Consider the following 17,591-nt stretch of genomic DNA (forward strand, 5'->3'; position numbering starts at 1 on the left):
GAGCGAAAGGACCTTCTGTTGCAGTCGCTCAGATTCGTCTGCATTAACTAAGCTGTGTTCGGGGTTTTGCCGCCAATCGTTCATCTTCTCCGCTCTGAACTACACCGATTACTGCCGCCGTATCAGTAGAGTATACTATATCTCTCTATCGAAATCGCTTGAATTATTTTCTCTTCATTTTCCATGTACAATAATTGATGCTCATGCCATTGAAGAATAACATATCGTTATAAAACTTCCCCACCAACATCTCGGACCATGCGACGCCATCAAACTCTGCACATATATTGACATCTAATTGGAAACGAAAGGGCCCCCAAAATACGGGGCGGACAACATTAAGTATGAAAGAAGTAGATGCGGCTAATGAAACAACGTCACGGTATTTGTTGAAGTTAAAAAAAAAAAAAGCAACAGAGAACAGGTCGTCATATCTGTTAGTATCTTCCTTTCAACGAGTCTAACTGCCGACAACTCTTAAGCTCCATAGATCTTGCCGCCTTCATCTTCTCTACGTCGGGGAAAAACCAGCCCTGAGCGTCTTGGATCATACGGTCCCGGGCATGAATTTCACTCTCACACGCATACCGGAGCTTGCTGACGTAGTCCACTTCAACCCGTTGGTCTAACTGACGGAACTTCCGCGCGCTGAAGTCTTCTACGTCACCCGGGTTAACAAAATAGTTAACATGGAGTTTCGGTGTTGTCCGTTGCATCGTGTGTGGGGGTACAGCTGCATCAAATCTGTATGAAGGGCCTGAGGGAGTGGAGGAGCCGGAGAAGAGAGAAGAAAGCAGGGGGAAGACGAAAAGAAGGATGAGAGGCAAGAATTGCTGAATGGCTGCCCAGAACGATGGCGCTGGTTCGGGCTGACTGTTCGCTTCGCGCGGCCTCCTGCGAGGCCGAGGACCGCCGAATTGATGGACTCGGAATCCGGGGCCACCTCCCATGTTGAATACAAACTGGGGACCACCTGCGTAGCATGGGTTAGTAAGAAGCCTCGCAATAAAGGAAATCTTAGGCCGAAGTCGTACCAAAAGTATTGAAGCCACCTCCCATACCACCAAAACCGCCACCGAAAAAGCGGTTGAACAACTCCTCCGGCGATATTTCCTCTTCGTACATCCCGCCACCGGGGTTTGCTGAACGTGGGAAGCCACCGCCAAATCCGCTGAAAGGAGAGGCACCCGAAGGCCCAGAGCTGGGGCCGAATCTGCTGTCCGGATCTCCTCCAAATTTATCATACCTAGCCTTCTTGTCGGAGTCCGATAAAACCTGGAAAGCGCGCGACACCACTATTCCAAGCGTTAGCAACGAAGCGCAAAGCGATAATCTAAGCAGCGGAAATCTCACTCTTGAAAGCTTCGTCGGCCCCCTCATACCCATTCTTATCGGGATGTGTCAACAGACTCAACTTGCGATACGCCTTCTTGATCTCGGCATCCGTGGCTGTCTTCTCCAGAGACAAGATCTCGTAGTATGCAGTCGATGAGCATTTTCGTATCCGTAGGACGGCTGCCTTTTGATCGGGGGTATATTTGCGGTCTTGATTTCCTTGACTGTGCTCGCGGGATTTCGCAGAGCCGCCATTGTCTACCCCAGATGCTGTGGCAGACGGCATGGTGGCAAGGCTCTGATCCTGTACCCAGGTAGAAAGATATCTGTTGTTTTTATCGGCCTTGAAATTGTCCCTCCTTCCTGCTATTCCTCGTTTTCTTCCCTAGAGAATGATGGCGGATCCGAAGTCTGACGGAGGAGAAAGGGTCCGTGAAGGTTCCGATAAGGGTTTATTTTTCGCAAACGACGCTGGGAAAATCCAGTAGCGACGATTGAAAAATTCCGGCGACCGGCTGATTGGACCCCTGCGTTGAGAATGCTGGTTGGAGTAAATCCGGGGCAAAAGTGGTCTGTGATTACTGATAGATAAACGTGGTGTCTTTTCGAAGGTTCAGATTTATGTTGACTGACGGCCACTAAGCTGCGGGTGACAAGACGTTAGTCAGGAAAGCGTATCACTCCATTACCGGGCTATGAACTTCCACAAGCAGCTTCACGATTAGCGACACCTCCAAGTCACAACCAATTGCGCGAATTAATCGTTCTTTTCCCGTTTTTCTAATTTACTGATTCTGCGCTACAAGTCTTTGAGCTCTATCTCCTAAATTTTCGATCGCAACAATGGCCAATTCGGAATCTGCAGTGGAGAAGACCAAGCAGTCTCTCATGCAAAAAGCTCAAGCATGGGGAGGTGGGCATTGATCGCTTTTCACTATTTTTATCTGTCTTTTGCAGATTTCATAACTAACACCATAACTCTACAGAGAATCCTTTCACTCCGACGCTCCTCGCTACCTTCATTACCGCACAGCACATGCGACCCTTCCAAGCACTGCCGATGCTCTTCCCACCCGTCCTTCTGTTCACGAGCTATGCCAATCTTCAAGGTTTCAAGACCGATAGCGCAGGAATCAGCGCAGCCTGGTCGGGACTTTACCTTTTGCTTGCCGGTCGGCGACGCCAGCCCTTTATGAAGAAATGGGGTGCCCGGGGTATCGTCCGCGGCGTGACCATGGGTCTTTGCTTGGCCAACATGGTTGGTGGCGGACTTGCGTATACTTTGGGGAAGAGGGAAGAAGAGGACGATGATTAAAAGTCGGCATTTACGCCATGGTATCTCTGGGTTGTACGATAATGCGGAGTTTTATGCTACTATGACTCTATTTAAACGTAGTGCGGGCGTCGTGGCGGTATGGTGTTTCGGTTGAATCTTATGACGGAAAAGTTTTTAGTCGTCCTGAGCGAATAGATGTACTCCTAAACGAGGGCGTCATGTATTATACAGGTCGTCGACAGGTAGCGCTCATCGGCGCATCTCATTACTCTACCACGCAACAAAGATCTCATTAATGTTGTGATATCGTTTTACTCCGAGTATGGTTGTTGAGACAGGATGAACTCTCGGACGTTGTCGGGGACCAGCCCGTCCAGATCCTTGAGATTTGATCGGATTGCCTCTCGGGCCAACGTAGAGCTCACCGGTCTCTCCTCTGGCCGTCTCCCTTCCACGAGCTGAATCCGCTGAGCCCATTCAGGCTTGCAGCCTTCTTTCTCCATGCCACCCTGAGCCATATTAAGTAAGAATTGCTTCTGCTCCTCTGCATCAACCCACTCGCTGCCCGGTCGCATGGTGACCCTCAACCGATGGCGTGTAAGAAAAGGCCCTAATGGCTGGAGGGTATGTTCTGGCGGATAATACTTGGGGTTGAAGATCCGGATCAACGTATCATAGCCAGTGAGATGAACTTGCTCAAGCGATTCCGGATAAACCCCCGCAGTATCTATCTCCGCCGCTTTATCCACGAAATACGGTTTCTTAGTGAGACCGATATCGATGGCTGGAAGACTCCCATTCTCTGAGGTCGAGAAATGTGGCTGTAGATATGCCAGCAGGTCTCTCGCGAATAATTCCATCATAACCAGACGATCCTCGAACAAGGCTGGTTTGGAAGGCTTATCCGCATTCTGGGTCGCAAGCAATAGTAGAAGCCGCGGCGCTTTGCTCGCATTCTCGAGAAGGGCAGTACTAGCTATCCTGCGATGAGCAAGCGTTGGCGGATTGAAGGATGAATCCAGCACGTAGAGGACATCTGGACTGTGAGCTGGTGGGTGAGATTGGCTAGCGGGAATAGAAGTGAGGATTTCAAAGTTCTTGCTCGACGCGATAAAGCGTTTCAAGGTTGAACTATATTGCGCTCGAAGGGTCTGGAGGGCGGGGCTCGTCATACTTTTTTATGATGCAGGGCAGTAACAGACTGTTTAAAGTGTGGTAACAAGGGCCTTCTTGTCGGGGACGTCAGACACGGCCAAGAGCTTTCTGAAAGTGGAGAAAGTTGAATCCATGGAATGGAAGGTTGAGAGAAGTCCCGAAGGCTGGCGCCCGGTGGATTCTCCCCCGCGGGTGGCTGCAGAGAATTGCATCATACAAAGACAGCCCCAAACAACGGAGTTGTTCATAACTTTATATTTTGGACTTGATGCTGAGCAAAACTCAATTCACACGTTTTTGTGATGAAGAATTGCATTGTGTGTCTTTTGTGGCTCAGTCAATTTGAGCATCACTAAACAAACGGTGGTCAGTGAGTTATTTTCTTCGTCTTGTTACCGCTCATGGAACTATATATTAGCAGCGGGATGATCTTAATCAAGGACCCTGAGGATGGGTCGCTTGATAGAGTAGCTCAAGAAGACTCATCCAAAGCCATGAGAGTATCACCAATTAAGATGAAACCGATCTACCCGCGTTTCTGGAAAGTTGTCCAGCAGCAAGTCGGAAACAGTGGCGTTCGGGAAGTTATCAGGGACGATGGAGTCTAGACTGCTTCTTTCGCACATAATCTACCGCACGCAATTTCCACCGGAGGGGTAAGCTCGAAGTACGAGGAAATTGCCGTGGACGTTTGTTACATATGATTTGGTCGATATTGATGCCTTGATAATCATACTCATTGAGGGAAACGGGAAAAAGAACATCAACCCACAGCCCTCAGGGTCATCTGTCTGAAACACTGGCCCCGATCAATTCCCGAGACGAAGCACTCCGTATGGGGAGTTCTTTTCCGTCCCCAAATCAAAGGGAAATTTCATTCTCAAATATGGTCATTTGTCAAACGTCCCAAGAATTCCTGGCAAATTTAGTCCTTCGTTTTCGTGAGTCTCCCGTACTGGTCTCGTACGGGATCCAGAGACTTACGGAGGGCTGGATACCGAGTACAAGCCGAAATTGTCTGGAACCCTTTGCCGAGATCCACTCGGTGCTGTCGCTCTGATCATCATCCGGGTTCTGATTGTCAAGATCAGTGATGGGATGATCTGCATCCGTCCAAGCTCGTGTCCAGTTAGACCTTAGAACTATATCATTATTGACTGTCACGCTCTCCGATCAACCATGATGCAATGGTTATGATTTTTGCATCTTCACCCATTTCTTTTCCATTGTGAGAACTGTTACAGGGTCCAGGTTTCAGCCTCGGCTGGAGTTCTCCCCGACTCTCGGTTAGAACGGACTCCTAGTAAGGACTCAATAGTTCGATGTTTGTGGGATCCGCCAGGAAAAGTTTGTCAGGGTGTATAGTCCGGAGAATGCACCAGAACGGATAAGACTACGATATGAACGGTCAATGACCCCTATTTCCAAGAGCAGTAGTAGGATTAGACTAGGCAGAACATTCTAGGATGAGGCAATAAGGGGGCCGTGGCAGACTTTTTCTTCTTTTCCTTTTCTTATTTGGGCGTAGTCGGATACCACGTCTTATGTTATCGCCCTCTGGATAAGCCACCCACTTGCGCTAAGACGAGCGTCCCAGAGGTTGCTGTGGTAGTTACGGTACAGTACCATACCCATAGGCCAATCAGGTCCAGTTGGCCACTGGATATCCACCGCGGTACCTGGCTAGTGTAGTTTTCCAGATATGCGATGGCAGTTATACCAAACCATTAAACAACTTCACCACTTACCAGCTTTGACTGAGGACAGCACCACCTCTCTAGAGAAGTTTAATAGACGCCGGTGCTCTTTTATGTCGGGATGGTGTGAGACAAGTAATTAAAGAAATCGAAGATGAATGGTCAGATCTGACTTGACTTGCCAACGGTGTGACGTGAAAAATCACCCAATTGGTGTGTATAGAAAAATAAAGAGAGAAAAGAAAAAAAAAAAAAAAAGAAAAAGAAAAAGAAAAAGAAAAAGAAAAAGAAAAAGAAAAAGAAAAAGAAAAAGAAAAAGAAAAAGAAAAAAAGGTACAACCGTGCGACGGGAAATGGAACAGGCACGCGGCGAGATTAAACCAGAGGGAGAACCAATCACCGGGCAGAACAGGGGAGATGAAACTGGATGCTCATCTCGGGGCCGCCCCACTTTAATCATACATCAAATTAATTTTGATGACTTGATTTGATCGGTAACGTTGCAACCCCCCCGTGCGCTTGAGACGACGCAGGGAAAATACAGTACAGTACTGCTAACATGATAGAATAAAATAAAAATTAGTAGTAGACTAGTAGGTTTTTTTTCCCCTGGCGTATGCGGTCTTACATTGGTTGAGGATCTGTGTGATGGTCACAGCAGGTCCAGACTTTCTCCAACATAAGATGATTCTTTCCCCTCCCTCGCCCTCTTCTTAATTCCCTCTTCCTCTGTTCACTCGGTAGACTGCTCTATACGTTCTCTACTTTCGCTCTCTGTGTCAGTGACCATTCTTTTCACTACCCAGTCGTTCTTTTACTTTGCGAATAGATTTCGCATCCCACTCTCGTTACTTGACTAGCGCAGTCTCTCTGAAGAGAAGGAAACACACAAAAATCCCCAATATCAAAACCAATATCCATCGATATCAAAGACATTGACTGTCACCGTACAATATCAACAAGATGCATTTCAACAACAAGATCTCCGTCGCTCTGTTGGCCGCTCTGGCTGCTGGTTCTGAGGCCAGCCATGCCCGCAACCACAAGCTCTTCCATGCCCGGAACGTCAACTCGACTGTGTCCACCTCGTCGGTGTTTGTCTATCCAACCCCAATCTTGACCCCCAGCTCCTCCGTGCCCGCTGGTTCTTCCCCTGTTGCTTCTTCTTCGGCTGCGGGATCTTCCTCCGTCGTCACCTCGACCTCGGATGCCAGCTCGTCGGTCATTACCCAGGCCCCCCCTCTCGGTACCGGTGTCCCTGGATCCTCTGACGCTGGTGATGACAACTCTGGATCGGCCACTGATATCACCATCACCTATACCCTCGGTACTGGTGCTTCTAAGAGTGTTGTCACGACTACTATCCACAAGACCGCTACTAACACCGAAACCGTCTACGCTGTATGTTCGCCCTATAGATCTGTTGCCTTACCCAGGAGTGTGGACTAACTTTCATTACCCAAGACCCCCGCTGCGCCTTCTGCCGGTAGCGAGGAGCAGACCACTACTCTTCACTCCACCGCTACTTCTACCGTCACCGTGGTAGAGGTTCCCTCTTCTTCTGCTGCCTCTGGCAACGCTGGCAACGGCGGCAGCGAGGCTTGCACCGGACAGGCCACCGTCACCGTTACTGCCACTGTCACTGAAACCGTCACTGGGGTATGCTTGACTTGCTTGCTATCAATTACATCTCAGCTGCTAACTGGATTTGTAGGCCCCTAGCGCTACTGCGAAGCCTGGTGATGACTACACCAAGCCCCATGACCAGGACCACCAGAAGAACCCCGGAAACTCCGGAAACCCTGGCAAGAACAACGGTAACAACGATGACGATGAGGATGAGAATGACCAGGGCGAGAATGACAACAACGACGGCGCTGAGAGCACCAAGGCTCCTCTCCCCGTCCCTACTCACACTGGACGTCCTCCCTTCGGCAACGGCACCCTCCCTATTCCTACCAGCGGTGTCGCCAAGCCCACTGGCTTCTTGACCAGCAGCAAGCACGCTTTCCCCACCAACTTCCGCCGTTCCCACTAAGCCAATGGATCGCACGACCACTCCTCTGGTCCCCGGAGCGTTGATATGACCGTCTGTAACTAAGATTTCATTTCGTGGCGAAACGCGCGCTGGCACTGTGCCCTTTGAGGGAGATGCTGTTTTACTTCTGGTACAAACTTGATTTAGACATTCTTACATACCTTTCTTCACCTATCTGGCAGGGCAACCTGACCGGTGGTTCTTCACTTCTTGCAATTGGGATCGACCAGGTCCTACTTTAACCAACAAAGCTTTCTTCTTTCTACCTTCTGGCTCTCCTCTTGTGGTGCACTCTCTTGAAATCTTTGTATATCGGAATGGTCCGCTGCGGCTCACCGGATTTGCGGTCAAACAACACAGGGGGTACCAGTGAAAAGGGGAAAGTCTCACCCCGGAGTTGGTCCGGTACAGAAGTTTCCTTGACGGACTCCGGGAGTAAGACGTCTGAACCAATCTGCTACGCCAAAATATGATGAACTCTATGGATATGGATATGAGAGCGAATTATTTCGATATGTATCTCCTCTATGACAGAAATCCACAAGCTTGGGCTATGTTTACGTTTGCGCACGAGTCGTTGTAGGAGAAGGACACGTAGATAGATGAGTAGTTCGCTACTAGCCCGCGGCAGTTATAGATTAAGCTTGCGCCAGCTGCGGAAAGAAGAGCAAACTACTAGACAGAAACCTACCTGTAGTTCACTAGTTAGTATATTACACGTAATCTCTCCACGCTATATACATATACATATACAAATACATCCATCATACAAATACAAAGAAAGGTCCACCATCAATCAATCAATATCCAAAGCCCCAACACCCTCCCGCGAAATACGATCGCGCATGAGATGCCAATCCAACCACGTCACGCCCTGCAGCAAGCAATCCGCCAAATCATCCAATTTCCCAATATCAACACCACCAGTCTCCCCCCGTCTCCTCTTCACCCCCTTCCACTTCGCCAAATATGCCTCAACCCACCCCTGTAGCTCCTCCCCCCCCGAAACCGCCACCTTCAAGTCCCGGTCCCCATCGGCAAGCGCATCATCCAACCACCCCCCAACCAAATCTATCTTCACCTTCTTCCCCTCCCTCGCCGTACTTCTCCCCTTCTTCGTCTCCACCCCGTCCCCGCCAAGCCCATCCCCCCAGTACCGGACCACGCGTTGCGGCTCCACGCCGAGCACCACCGGCGCAGAAGAACCACAGGAAGACCCGGCAGTGACCCCCCTCTCCCGCTGCAACGCATAGAGAACGGCATACAACATGCCCTCAAAGACACCGACCCGCAGCGTCCACTCCTGAACCGCACTGCCGCCTCCTGAGCGGAATCGCTGTCTCTCGATCAAGACATGCGTGGGTTGGTATTTCTCCAAGAGCGTGGTGATTAGTATATACGCCTGCTTGGCGTAGGGCGAGGGATGGAACATCTCTTTTCCATCCTTGTCTGTTTGACACGCAAGGCCATTTAGTTCATCGATCTCAGATGACTCTGTACCTTTTATTAACCCGGACTCTGGAAGAGAAAGTCCAGAACCAGGGAGAAGATCCGAAACAGCCAATCTGCGCCAGGCATTTAGGGTTGGTGTTATCCTCGACGTTCCTTTAGCAGACTGGGGACTGGGGACGAGAAGATGGGCGAAGGCAAGGTTGCGGATGCCCATGTCAATACTGAGGATACTTAGATTTCTGGTCTTTGATTCAGTCTTGGTTTTGGAGGGTCCAGATGGAGATGGATACTCGCATTGGGCGAGTTCGGTCTCGAGGCGGCTTATTAGGGCTGCCTTGGGACCGGCGGAGCGGATGCCCGTTGCTTGGGCGATCTTTTGGAGTTGGGCTGTTTTGAGGGTTGGGAGCCATGTTGTTGGGTTGAGGAGCGCTGGGGAGTAGCGCATGATGTGGTTGGAAGAGGGTTTGGTAGATGTTTTTGAAGGTTGGAGCGCATTGGATTGTTGTTATATTAATTCAATTGATCTGGTATGGGGAAATGCGATGAACGATTAATTGACTTAAACTTATCTGATCTACAGAGGATCTCGGGCTTACATAAGATATATAGTTGGGAGGATCTACCACAATACGGAGTACGGAGTACATACATAGTGCCGATGTATACAAGTTTGAAAAAGCTATACAATGACAATGTACATATAATTTGGCTGTTAGACGTTGACTTGCAAGTCCTCCATCTACGATAATCTCTGAAACAGCCATTTGGGAATTCCGTGAAGACAGTAAGTAATAAACAAGTAGTAGTAGTATACGTATATAACAAACAACAAACAAGTCAAGGAACAAAAACCAAAAAAAAAGGAATCTGAAGATCAAGGCCCGAACCGCGATTCGAACGCGGGACCTCTCGCAGATTGGTACTGTATCAGCCAGCCCGCTAGAATACTTATTAGTATTTTTACTTTCGTAATGAATGGTTTTGTTTAGGGGAAGAACTCACAAGCGAGAATCATACCACTAGACCATCCGGGCAGATGATGTAATGAATCCGATGTTTGTGGATCATGTTTGCGGACTGCTTTCTCAGTGTCAGACTCTGTATTCTCCCTATAGCACCCACCAGCAATACTGGAGATCCAGATTAGTTGTAACCTTCGTTATCTGTGATGTCCCGTTAGTTGATGACCGTGATAGTGGCCAGATTGATTTCCTATGCAAATTAGTGCAAAAAATCCTGATACTTGGGACTTGCAGTTGAGCTCGGAGGCGTATACAAATTTGCAAGGAACGGAAGACTGAAAACTTTAATCCGATCTTATCCCTGACGAATTTACTGATGTAGACAGACACGTGATTAGATGGATCCACTTCCCTATTCCCGTAAAGCCCTATTCTTCCTTAACCTGAGGAGTAGCCGCTATTCACTGATCTCATAACAAAAGGTTTTTCGGAAAGCTCAAATAGACAGTAAGTACAATGTAAACTCAGTTTATGATGTGTATGGGCTATACTGTTTGTCCAGCTTAAACTGGCACAAAAAAAAAGAAGGATGAGGGCCCGAACCGCGATTCGAACGCGGGACCTCTCGCAGATAGAACTGTTTAGCCAGCCCGCTATAATACTGATTAGTATTTTACTTTCGTAATAGATGGTTTTTTAAGAGGAGAACTCACAAGCGAGAATCATACCACTAGACCATCCGGGCATTTGACGGAAGTTCTTTGCCCAAATTGCATATAGAATCATATTGTAACATTGCGTAGCGGATAGAAGTCCAGATGGGTCTTCCCCTACAGACAAGTCTATCTTCTCAGGTGCCGCTGTAGTTGATATAATTAGGTTTGTTATGTATTGCTTTATCTTGGCCTATATCAATCTCAATACAGGCACTGACTGATAGCAATGACGATCCATTTACTATAGAGTAACAAGGGAGGACCTACGAGTAATTTAGAATTGCACTAAGCGACTAGCCTTTTGTTGGCTGCTTATCAATTAATTAAACCGGCACCACTAGTCAATTTTAAGCTATTAGGATTATATATATATTGTACACACTTTATCCTCTGAATCAATGCGCAGGTACAGTCGGAAAACAAGGCCCTCACTTCTATTTAAACATGTCCCAATGTGCGAGATGCCCAAAAGACGAACACCACCAGATGCCAATCGGCATCTTAATGTATGGATATTTTCCCCAGTTGACGCCAGAACCAATAACTACCAATGCCAAAACGCTGAATTGCATGTCACGAAAAGCGAAAATGAAATGGAAAAGCAAGGAAACAAACCGCGGAGAAAGTAGAGGAGCTCTCACGACGCCATGTCGGCCCATCAGCGTAGAGCATCATGCCATGTCATAGTTGCTCATCGCCACGTCGGTGGGCGACACACTTTCACGCACGTAGAGGATAGGCGCCCAGACTCGCCAGTGGAGGACCCCCATATGCGCGAGTCGCATGGCAATCCGTTCAATGCCATAGTGTTGCTGTGATACTGGCGAGTGAGGATGGCTTCGTTGGGATTCGCAGATAGCCAGAGGTGACATGTTTAGGTACTGTTGTGCAAAACTCATGGTGGCCGCCATTAAGTTTTCTCGCCACAAATTCTGGAAATGTTGGAAGAGTTCCGACTCGCCTAGCAGATGGGTTTCCAGCTGATTCTCAATACGCGCCATGACGCTGTCTGGGACCATAGTTATATTGCAATTATATGCCTTACAGGCAAAATGAGCGATTTCCAATGCAATACACCGTATATTATTCATCCATTGAGGCGACCGTTGCCTGCAGTCCGCGCTCTCATCTATCAAGGATTCGATTCGAGACCGGAAGGTAGCGTATGTTTGTGCCTCAGCTGGATGGTATCGTTTGAGCGGATTCACGCAGCGCTGAAAGATTTCCCAACAGATGTCAAGGGTGATTAGGCTCTGAAGGCATGCCCGCAACTGCCATAGGCGATCAGAGTCGAAGATGAAAGTTTCCGGGAAACTTTCTGGAGTATGGAACTGCAGTAGGAGATCTGACAAACCGCCAAACAAAATCGCAAGGGGGCGGAAGCTGTTGGGCTTTTCCATGCCGCTCAAATCTTGTTCACGTAATTCTTGATACCATAGTCGTGACGACTCCACGCGGAAGTTATCTCTTTCAATTTTGCTGCGAAAATACTCCTGCAGAAACGGTATAGTGTCTTCTATAAGGAGAACACGGAATGCGCGGATTTGATGGTTTGCAACGTCCTATCTCAAAGCATTAGTGATCGTCCCCTTCTACCCTAATTGTACCCTTCGAGAGTCGGATGCCTTACTAATTTCATAGCCTCCAGGATCGCAAACAGAGTCTGGAGACCACCAACAATCTCCAAGGCGTTCTGTGACCGTGAGCCTGAGCTGATCTGTTCAACCATACGGTCTGCCCATTCATCGCGCATTGGAGCGCAATGTGTCTTGAGCAATGCTGCCAGCCAATTCGCCACGTCCACCATATTAAGAACGCCCTTCCGAATTTGTTGCATCAGCAAAGGTACCTCGAGATTTTGCATCACACTAGGGTGATCCCGTTCCGGGACGAGAGTCTTCAGAACATCCTGCAGGGTGTCAAACATAGACGGTAGTCGAGGCTCAAAGCTTTGCTGCTGGTCTGCCCACATAATATCACATGGGACGAGCGGCTGATGAGCGGCACAGAATGCGTAGACATTAATCTCCGTGGCCATGGCTTCCCAGTAGTCAGCAGCTTCCTTCCTTTTTCGCCGACCTTTCTCTCCATCTAGGTCCGGTTTGAAATGAAGATCGCGGTCGAAGTTCGCATCCATGCGAAGGTTAATATTGCTCATGATACAGGGCAAGTCGAGCTCGCTCAGGGTGCCTTTGGTGACTGGAGGGTATCTCTTGGCCGTGAGCAATAAGTGATATTCCTCCGCACTGAGACCCAGCTCCTGGGGAATGCGCATGGCTTGTGAGGAAGGCGAGGGGGTGTTACTGCACGCGGGCTGCTGAAATGCCGACGAAGCCTGGTGAATCTCATGGTCGCAGGCAAATGGAGGGCCTTGATGTTGCTGGTTTACCTGCGTCGGGTCTTTGTTTTTATTCGTATCCCGATGATCTAGAGAGTCGTTCTTGGGGGAATCTTTGGAGTGGCCGTTGCCTCCGTATGGCTCCAAAGGACCCTCGGTGCTGTCGTCCTGCTTCCCGGGAGCGTCCCGCCGTGCCTCTTTGGTTCTTTGAAGGTCCATTTCCCATCCAGTCCCGTGGACAGCCGGGGAGGAGTCGTTAGTCTGGGTGGTTGAAGAAGCTCGTGGGATCCGGGGAGGAACAAGTAGTTAATCAGTAATGGATGAAAGAAGTGGAGAGCGTTATCTCGTGGGGGTCACGGGCATTTCTCTTCTGATGGACGCAAGGCACCGCAACCCTCCACACTGTCGGCGGGGCAATTGGATGAAAGAGATCCCTTCCCCCAGCCCTTCAGTTAGTCCTTGCCTGAGGCCGAAGGGGGGGCATTACGGTGAGGGAGGAGGAAATAGTGCTCACCTGATGCGGGTAACCCGATGTCGATCAACCCCGTTGATACCAAACAAACCCCCAAAAACAGAACGATCTTCAATCCTATCCAGATGATCTGTCTTTTGTATCGCACCAAGTTGCAATGGTTGCTGTTATCTTCCTTGTTCTCTTGCTTTCCCCTTTGTTTCTTCCTTGCTCTTTTAGGGCCCTTTTCGGTTTCTCCCGCAGTGAAAGAAGTATAAAGGGCACGAGCACGTCAACGGTGACAAGGATCAAGTTAACTGGCCCACGGAGTAATCAAATCAGGAAAAAGAAACGTTGCAGAACAGCCTATGGCTTTCTCTAAGACCACTACCGAAAACTAGAAAGGTCGAACGAACAAACAAACGGCAGTGGGTTACAGTAATGCCGAAAGGGAGCACAGGTCAAGCCACTTCGTTAGTAGAGTGGACGGGGGATGGAAGAGTGTTGATATAAGCCAATGGTATGAGATGAGACTTAAACGTAAGATCTGAATACAGTCATGAGACGGGAACAGAGAGAGAGAGAGAGAGAGAGAGAGAGAGAGCAAAGAGAGGGGAAAAAGAAAAAGAAAAAGGAAAGAGTCGAGGATGATGAATTTCTCCACCAGACCCCTAGAAGCATAGAATTCAAAGAGAGGAAGAGAGAGAGAGAGATTGTCGGAAAGAGAAAGAGACGATGCAGACCAACCAAGGGTACGGAAAAGGCACTAATGTAATCAACGCTGGGTTCGGTTTAGTATTGAAAAGGATGAATGGGAACAGTATGAGATGAAACTATAATAGTAAAAAAAAAATAATATTCTTAGTCCCAAAGAGCGCCGCCTTGGATATTCGTTTTTTTTTTTTTTTTTGGGCGTTTCTCCAGGGCCACGAGAGGGAGAAGAAAAGACAAAAGTGAGGCTGATCCATAGAATTTTGGATATGGACGATTGCAGCCGTGACTTTGGGACATACGGAAACGTCCAGTACGGTCGAACTAGTCGCATCGATGATTGATGACGTGGGATGCCGAGCAGTCGGCAATGATTTCAGGTACGTATTATTGTTTCGTTTTCTTCCTGGCCGCATTACTGTTTAACTTTACCTCTGGATCTGCTGGGGTTTTAGTAAACGTTAGTCGAGTTGAAGTGGAGACTCCAATGGAGGCATCTTCAAAGGGGGTGGAATGAGATTCCTAACGGTCGCGAAGGTCTCCCTCTCTCTCTCTCCCCTGTCCTGGGGGATTTGTGGCCGGTCTCAGCAACATTCCTGATGACAGCTGGCAAGGATTTGAGAAAGGAAAAAGAATTAAAATTAAATGAACAACGGGCACATGGGGTCATGTCCTGAATGATCTGTACGATCCCCAAGGATTCGACAAATGCTAGTACCCGGCAAATGCGAGAGAAAGCGAGTCTGCCGTCGCCTCTCCCCAAAGATGCATGATCCTACCCGTTTTAGAATTCAAGGATTTTATTTAATACTGTGAATCGCCACTGGCGCCACCGGTTCTTTGTTAAATTATTGCATTGGCCGTGGACAAAGAGAGCCAAGGAGGCGATATCAGAAAAAAAAGAAAAGTTATGGAAGGCATTGCAGAAGACATAGTCTTCGTTGCCCTAGTGAGCGTTCGGTGTATTGCAGATTGTATGCGGCCTTCCGCGGGTTGTGTTCAGATGGCTCTTGCGCAATGGAACAGACCTCTGGTGCCTTTTCCCCCTTTAGAACGAGCTTAACGTAGGGGGGGAGAGGGTAGTAGAGAGACATTCCAGTCTTCAGCATATCAAGTTCGAAGCCCTTAAGACCCTCCTCCTCCCTCCCCTGTTTTGGCTTTTCCCTACTCATGCCTGTTTCGAGCCCTTTGAATCCGTCTCCAGTTGTGTATGTTAGGTATGATTCAGTGCGTCGGTGTCACGCGCGGCCATACCAGATTATGGGGACAGTGTTGGTTCTGTTGTGTACTGTGCAGAGTACTTGGCATATTCCCTTGATGTTAATGGGGTTGTCGACGCTTTACTTCACACAAATGGCCACGAGCATCACCTCAGGGGAAACTTAATTTCCTTTTTTTTCTTTCAACTTGGTGAATAACTGTTGGTACTGTGCCCATGAACGTGCTCATCATCTACTTCAAACGATCGTATAGTCACCGACAATTTTTTTTTTTTTTTTCTTTTTTGACATTTTGCAATCGAGTCTCCGGGCTCCGTCAGCGGGATCGCTTGTGGCGAATGGCGGCATGGAATAGGAGAGTCCCATCCGAGAAACCTTGTCTCGGGGGGTGGGACGATGGGGATATTCCCTGATCCACTCCCCCAGCAGCTTGATAGATAAATCTCCCAGAATTCCAGTCGAAAGTGGATCACGCGCGGTGAAACTGGCTAGTCAGCTTCTGCCGCGCCGATAATAACAGCGACATTGTGCTCTGTAGTTTCTACCTGGGTTAAACCCCTGCAAGTTCCAAGGGGAACAGTACAGGATGCGGAATAAGCTCTTGATACCTCGAGCGATAGCTGGTATCAGGATGTGGATCGGCACGAGAATACTCAAATAAACTCTGCCGGTGGTGGTGATGTTTTAAAGCTTCTTTTGGATTTCAGCAGATGTTAAATTTGGTGGAAACCTGCGGAAATGGTATTGCGTACAAAGAGGGATCCTCAGGTGGCTGGAACCTTGACAAGACCGCAAATAATCGAAGGGGCGTACGAAGGAATGGGGAGTCGCTTGCGCTTGGCGCCTCACTTTGCAAATGCACTGATCACAAAAGATTGCTCAGCGCGCGTGGTCGCCTCATTCCGGAGGCCACCGGAGCCACACACACACAACCCCGTTTGCATCAAAATTTCTATAAAAGAGCGGTGTTAATTTTGATCCCACTCAATGCTTCAGCACACCACGCTAACAGTTCTTCTGCTTAACTTATTCGCTGGCTGCTGCACTCGTCAAGGCGGGGCCTCCATTGAGGGCAGATGTCTATTACATAGTAGTGTATGGATGTCGCATTATTTGTGAACCGCTTTGAATTTCCTATTTGGGTCCCGTCGTTCGATGAGGGTCTCACGTGAGTACTCAGGGTGCATATCAACATAGGAAATAACCGTCGACGCTCGCATTCTACAAGTAATTTCTACTTCGCTCATGCAAAGGTGGCCTTGACTGATATCCTGATATCCTTCCGACATAATGAAACAATGCATGGTAGGCAATCAAAAGAAGTTTTGTATACGCATGGTACTATTATGAGCTTCTGCCCAGAAACAAGATAAGAACTTCACACCAATGACAGTTCATTTGGCATGGTTGCAGTTGAATAGCTTGATGAGTACCATCACAGCTTGATGGCTTCTCATTATCTAAAAGCTGTTTCCTACAGCCTTCGCTTGGAGAGTTCTTCATCTAAACCCCCGGAACTCGACATGAGGTTTTTCTTTATGCCCAGAAGAACTTGGCTACCAAGAGTCTAAAGGGCTTTGACGAGTTTTAAAGATTGCTTGCGACTGATTTGTACGATCTACATCCCCCATATGGAAGTTGTAGTTATTGATTTGTCGAGGAATTCAATAGCCTTTTGTAGGCTAACTATCAAATGGTGGGTAAGTAGTTCTAGCGCCTGGAGATATAGAGACAGGTTGCTTATGAAGTCGAGGAATCTATTTATTTTCTGTTGACATAGCAGTAGCTTCACAATTAGACTGCTATGTACTATAAGGTATGTTCGTGATGTCAAAGGCGATGTTTAGGAAGACAGTATATCAAGCATTTATAGCCGGAATTGTTTCTTTCTTTCTTCCTTTCTTTTTTTCTTCATTTCTTTGGAAATGGACGAACCTTTAGTTAGATGCCTTCGGCTGGGAGTTCCACATTAATCAATTCCCAGCTGCCGAAGATGATGAATAGTGGTATAGTGGTATAGTGGTAAAGTGGTTGCTTATATACACTATATATCTATCGAGCTTGAAAGCTGGTCCTTGTTGAGCTAGCTGTAGGGGCTATTGAGCCAGTCATAATCAGGTTCTATTGCTTTTTGACTTCTACAAGAGGCTCATGACGACTTGTCCTTATCCAATGTTTATATACCCTTAGTCTGCAATAGCAAAGAGCTCATGTCCTTGCATGTTTAGCTTATTCGGCAT

At 48.1% G+C, this 17,591-nt stretch overlaps 7 protein-coding genes and 2 non-coding genes across 9 annotated transcripts; 3 read left to right on the top strand and 6 right to left on the bottom strand.

Annotated features, from left to right (window-relative positions):
* Positions 1-437: 437 nt before the first annotated feature.
* On the bottom strand, positions 438-1,621 carry F9C07_4984 (molecular chaperone; the record flags this gene model as incomplete). The annotated part of the gene is made up of 3 exons (XM_041290903.1): positions 438-973; positions 1,035-1,295; positions 1,354-1,621. 3 exons carry the CDS (start codon positions 1,619-1,621, stop codon positions 438-440), a joined length of 1,065 nt encoding a protein of 354 aa, XP_041144592.1.
* Positions 1,622-2,041: 420 nt separating this feature from the next.
* F9C07_4985 (uncharacterized protein) lies at positions 2,042-2,914 on the top strand. Its single transcript, XM_041285325.2, has 2 exons — positions 2,042-2,248; positions 2,322-2,914. Exons 1-2 carry the CDS (start codon positions 2,179-2,181, stop codon positions 2,648-2,650), a joined length of 399 nt encoding a protein of 132 aa, XP_041144593.1. The 5' UTR covers positions 2,042-2,178; the 3' UTR covers positions 2,651-2,914.
* Positions 2,915-2,922: 8 nt separating this feature from the next.
* F9C07_4986 (cytidylyltransferase family protein) lies at positions 2,923-3,783 on the bottom strand (the record flags this gene model as incomplete). The annotated part of the gene is made up of 1 exon (XM_041285331.1): positions 2,923-3,783. The coding sequence occupies one exon, from the start codon at positions 3,781-3,783 to the stop codon at positions 2,923-2,925; it is 861 nt and encodes a 286-aa protein (XP_041144594.1).
* A 384-nt stretch (positions 3,784-4,167) lies between these two features.
* Positions 4,168-4,374, top strand: F9C07_4987 (uncharacterized protein; the record flags this gene model as incomplete). Its single annotated transcript, XM_071511293.1, has 1 exon — positions 4,168-4,374. The coding sequence occupies one exon, from the start codon at positions 4,168-4,170 to the stop codon at positions 4,372-4,374; it is 207 nt and encodes a 68-aa protein (XP_071365032.1).
* A 1,739-nt stretch (positions 4,375-6,113) lies between these two features.
* F9C07_2281992 (uncharacterized protein) lies at positions 6,114-8,061 on the top strand. Its single transcript, XM_041290893.2, has 3 exons — positions 6,114-6,864; positions 6,928-7,122; positions 7,178-8,061. Exons 1-3 carry the CDS (start codon positions 6,427-6,429, stop codon positions 7,499-7,501), a joined length of 957 nt encoding a protein of 318 aa, XP_041144595.1. The 5' UTR covers positions 6,114-6,426; the 3' UTR covers positions 7,502-8,061.
* Positions 8,062-8,297: 236 nt separating this feature from the next.
* Positions 8,298-9,398, bottom strand: F9C07_4989 (mitochondrial resolvase Ydc2; the record flags this gene model as incomplete). Its single annotated transcript, XM_041285332.1, has 1 exon — positions 8,298-9,398. The coding sequence occupies one exon, from the start codon at positions 9,396-9,398 to the stop codon at positions 8,298-8,300; it is 1,101 nt and encodes a 366-aa protein (XP_041144596.1).
* A 433-nt stretch (positions 9,399-9,831) lies between these two features.
* On the bottom strand, positions 9,832-9,987 carry F9C07_t120. The gene has a single exon. It is a non-coding gene; the product is annotated as a tRNA-His (tRNA).
* Positions 9,988-10,509: 522 nt separating this feature from the next.
* On the bottom strand, positions 10,510-10,660 carry F9C07_t119. The gene has a single exon. It is a non-coding gene; the product is annotated as a tRNA-His (tRNA).
* A 252-nt stretch (positions 10,661-10,912) lies between these two features.
* Positions 10,913-14,087, bottom strand: F9C07_2281993 (SOK1 kinase). Its single transcript, XM_041285333.2, has 2 exons — positions 12,262-14,087; positions 10,913-12,193 (listed from the first exon to the last, which is right to left on the bottom strand). The coding sequence occupies exons 1-2, from the start codon at positions 13,186-13,188 to the stop codon at positions 11,303-11,305; spliced, it is 1,818 nt and encodes a 605-aa protein (XP_041144597.1). The 5' UTR covers positions 13,189-14,087; the 3' UTR covers positions 10,913-11,302.
* Positions 14,088-17,591: the final 3,504 nt, after the last annotated feature.

The sequence above is a fragment of the Aspergillus flavus genome, chromosome 3 (assembly GCF_009017415.1).
Source record: "Aspergillus flavus chromosome 3, complete sequence".
Lineage (NCBI taxonomy): Eukaryota > Fungi > Ascomycota > Eurotiomycetes > Eurotiales > Aspergillaceae > Aspergillus > Aspergillus flavus.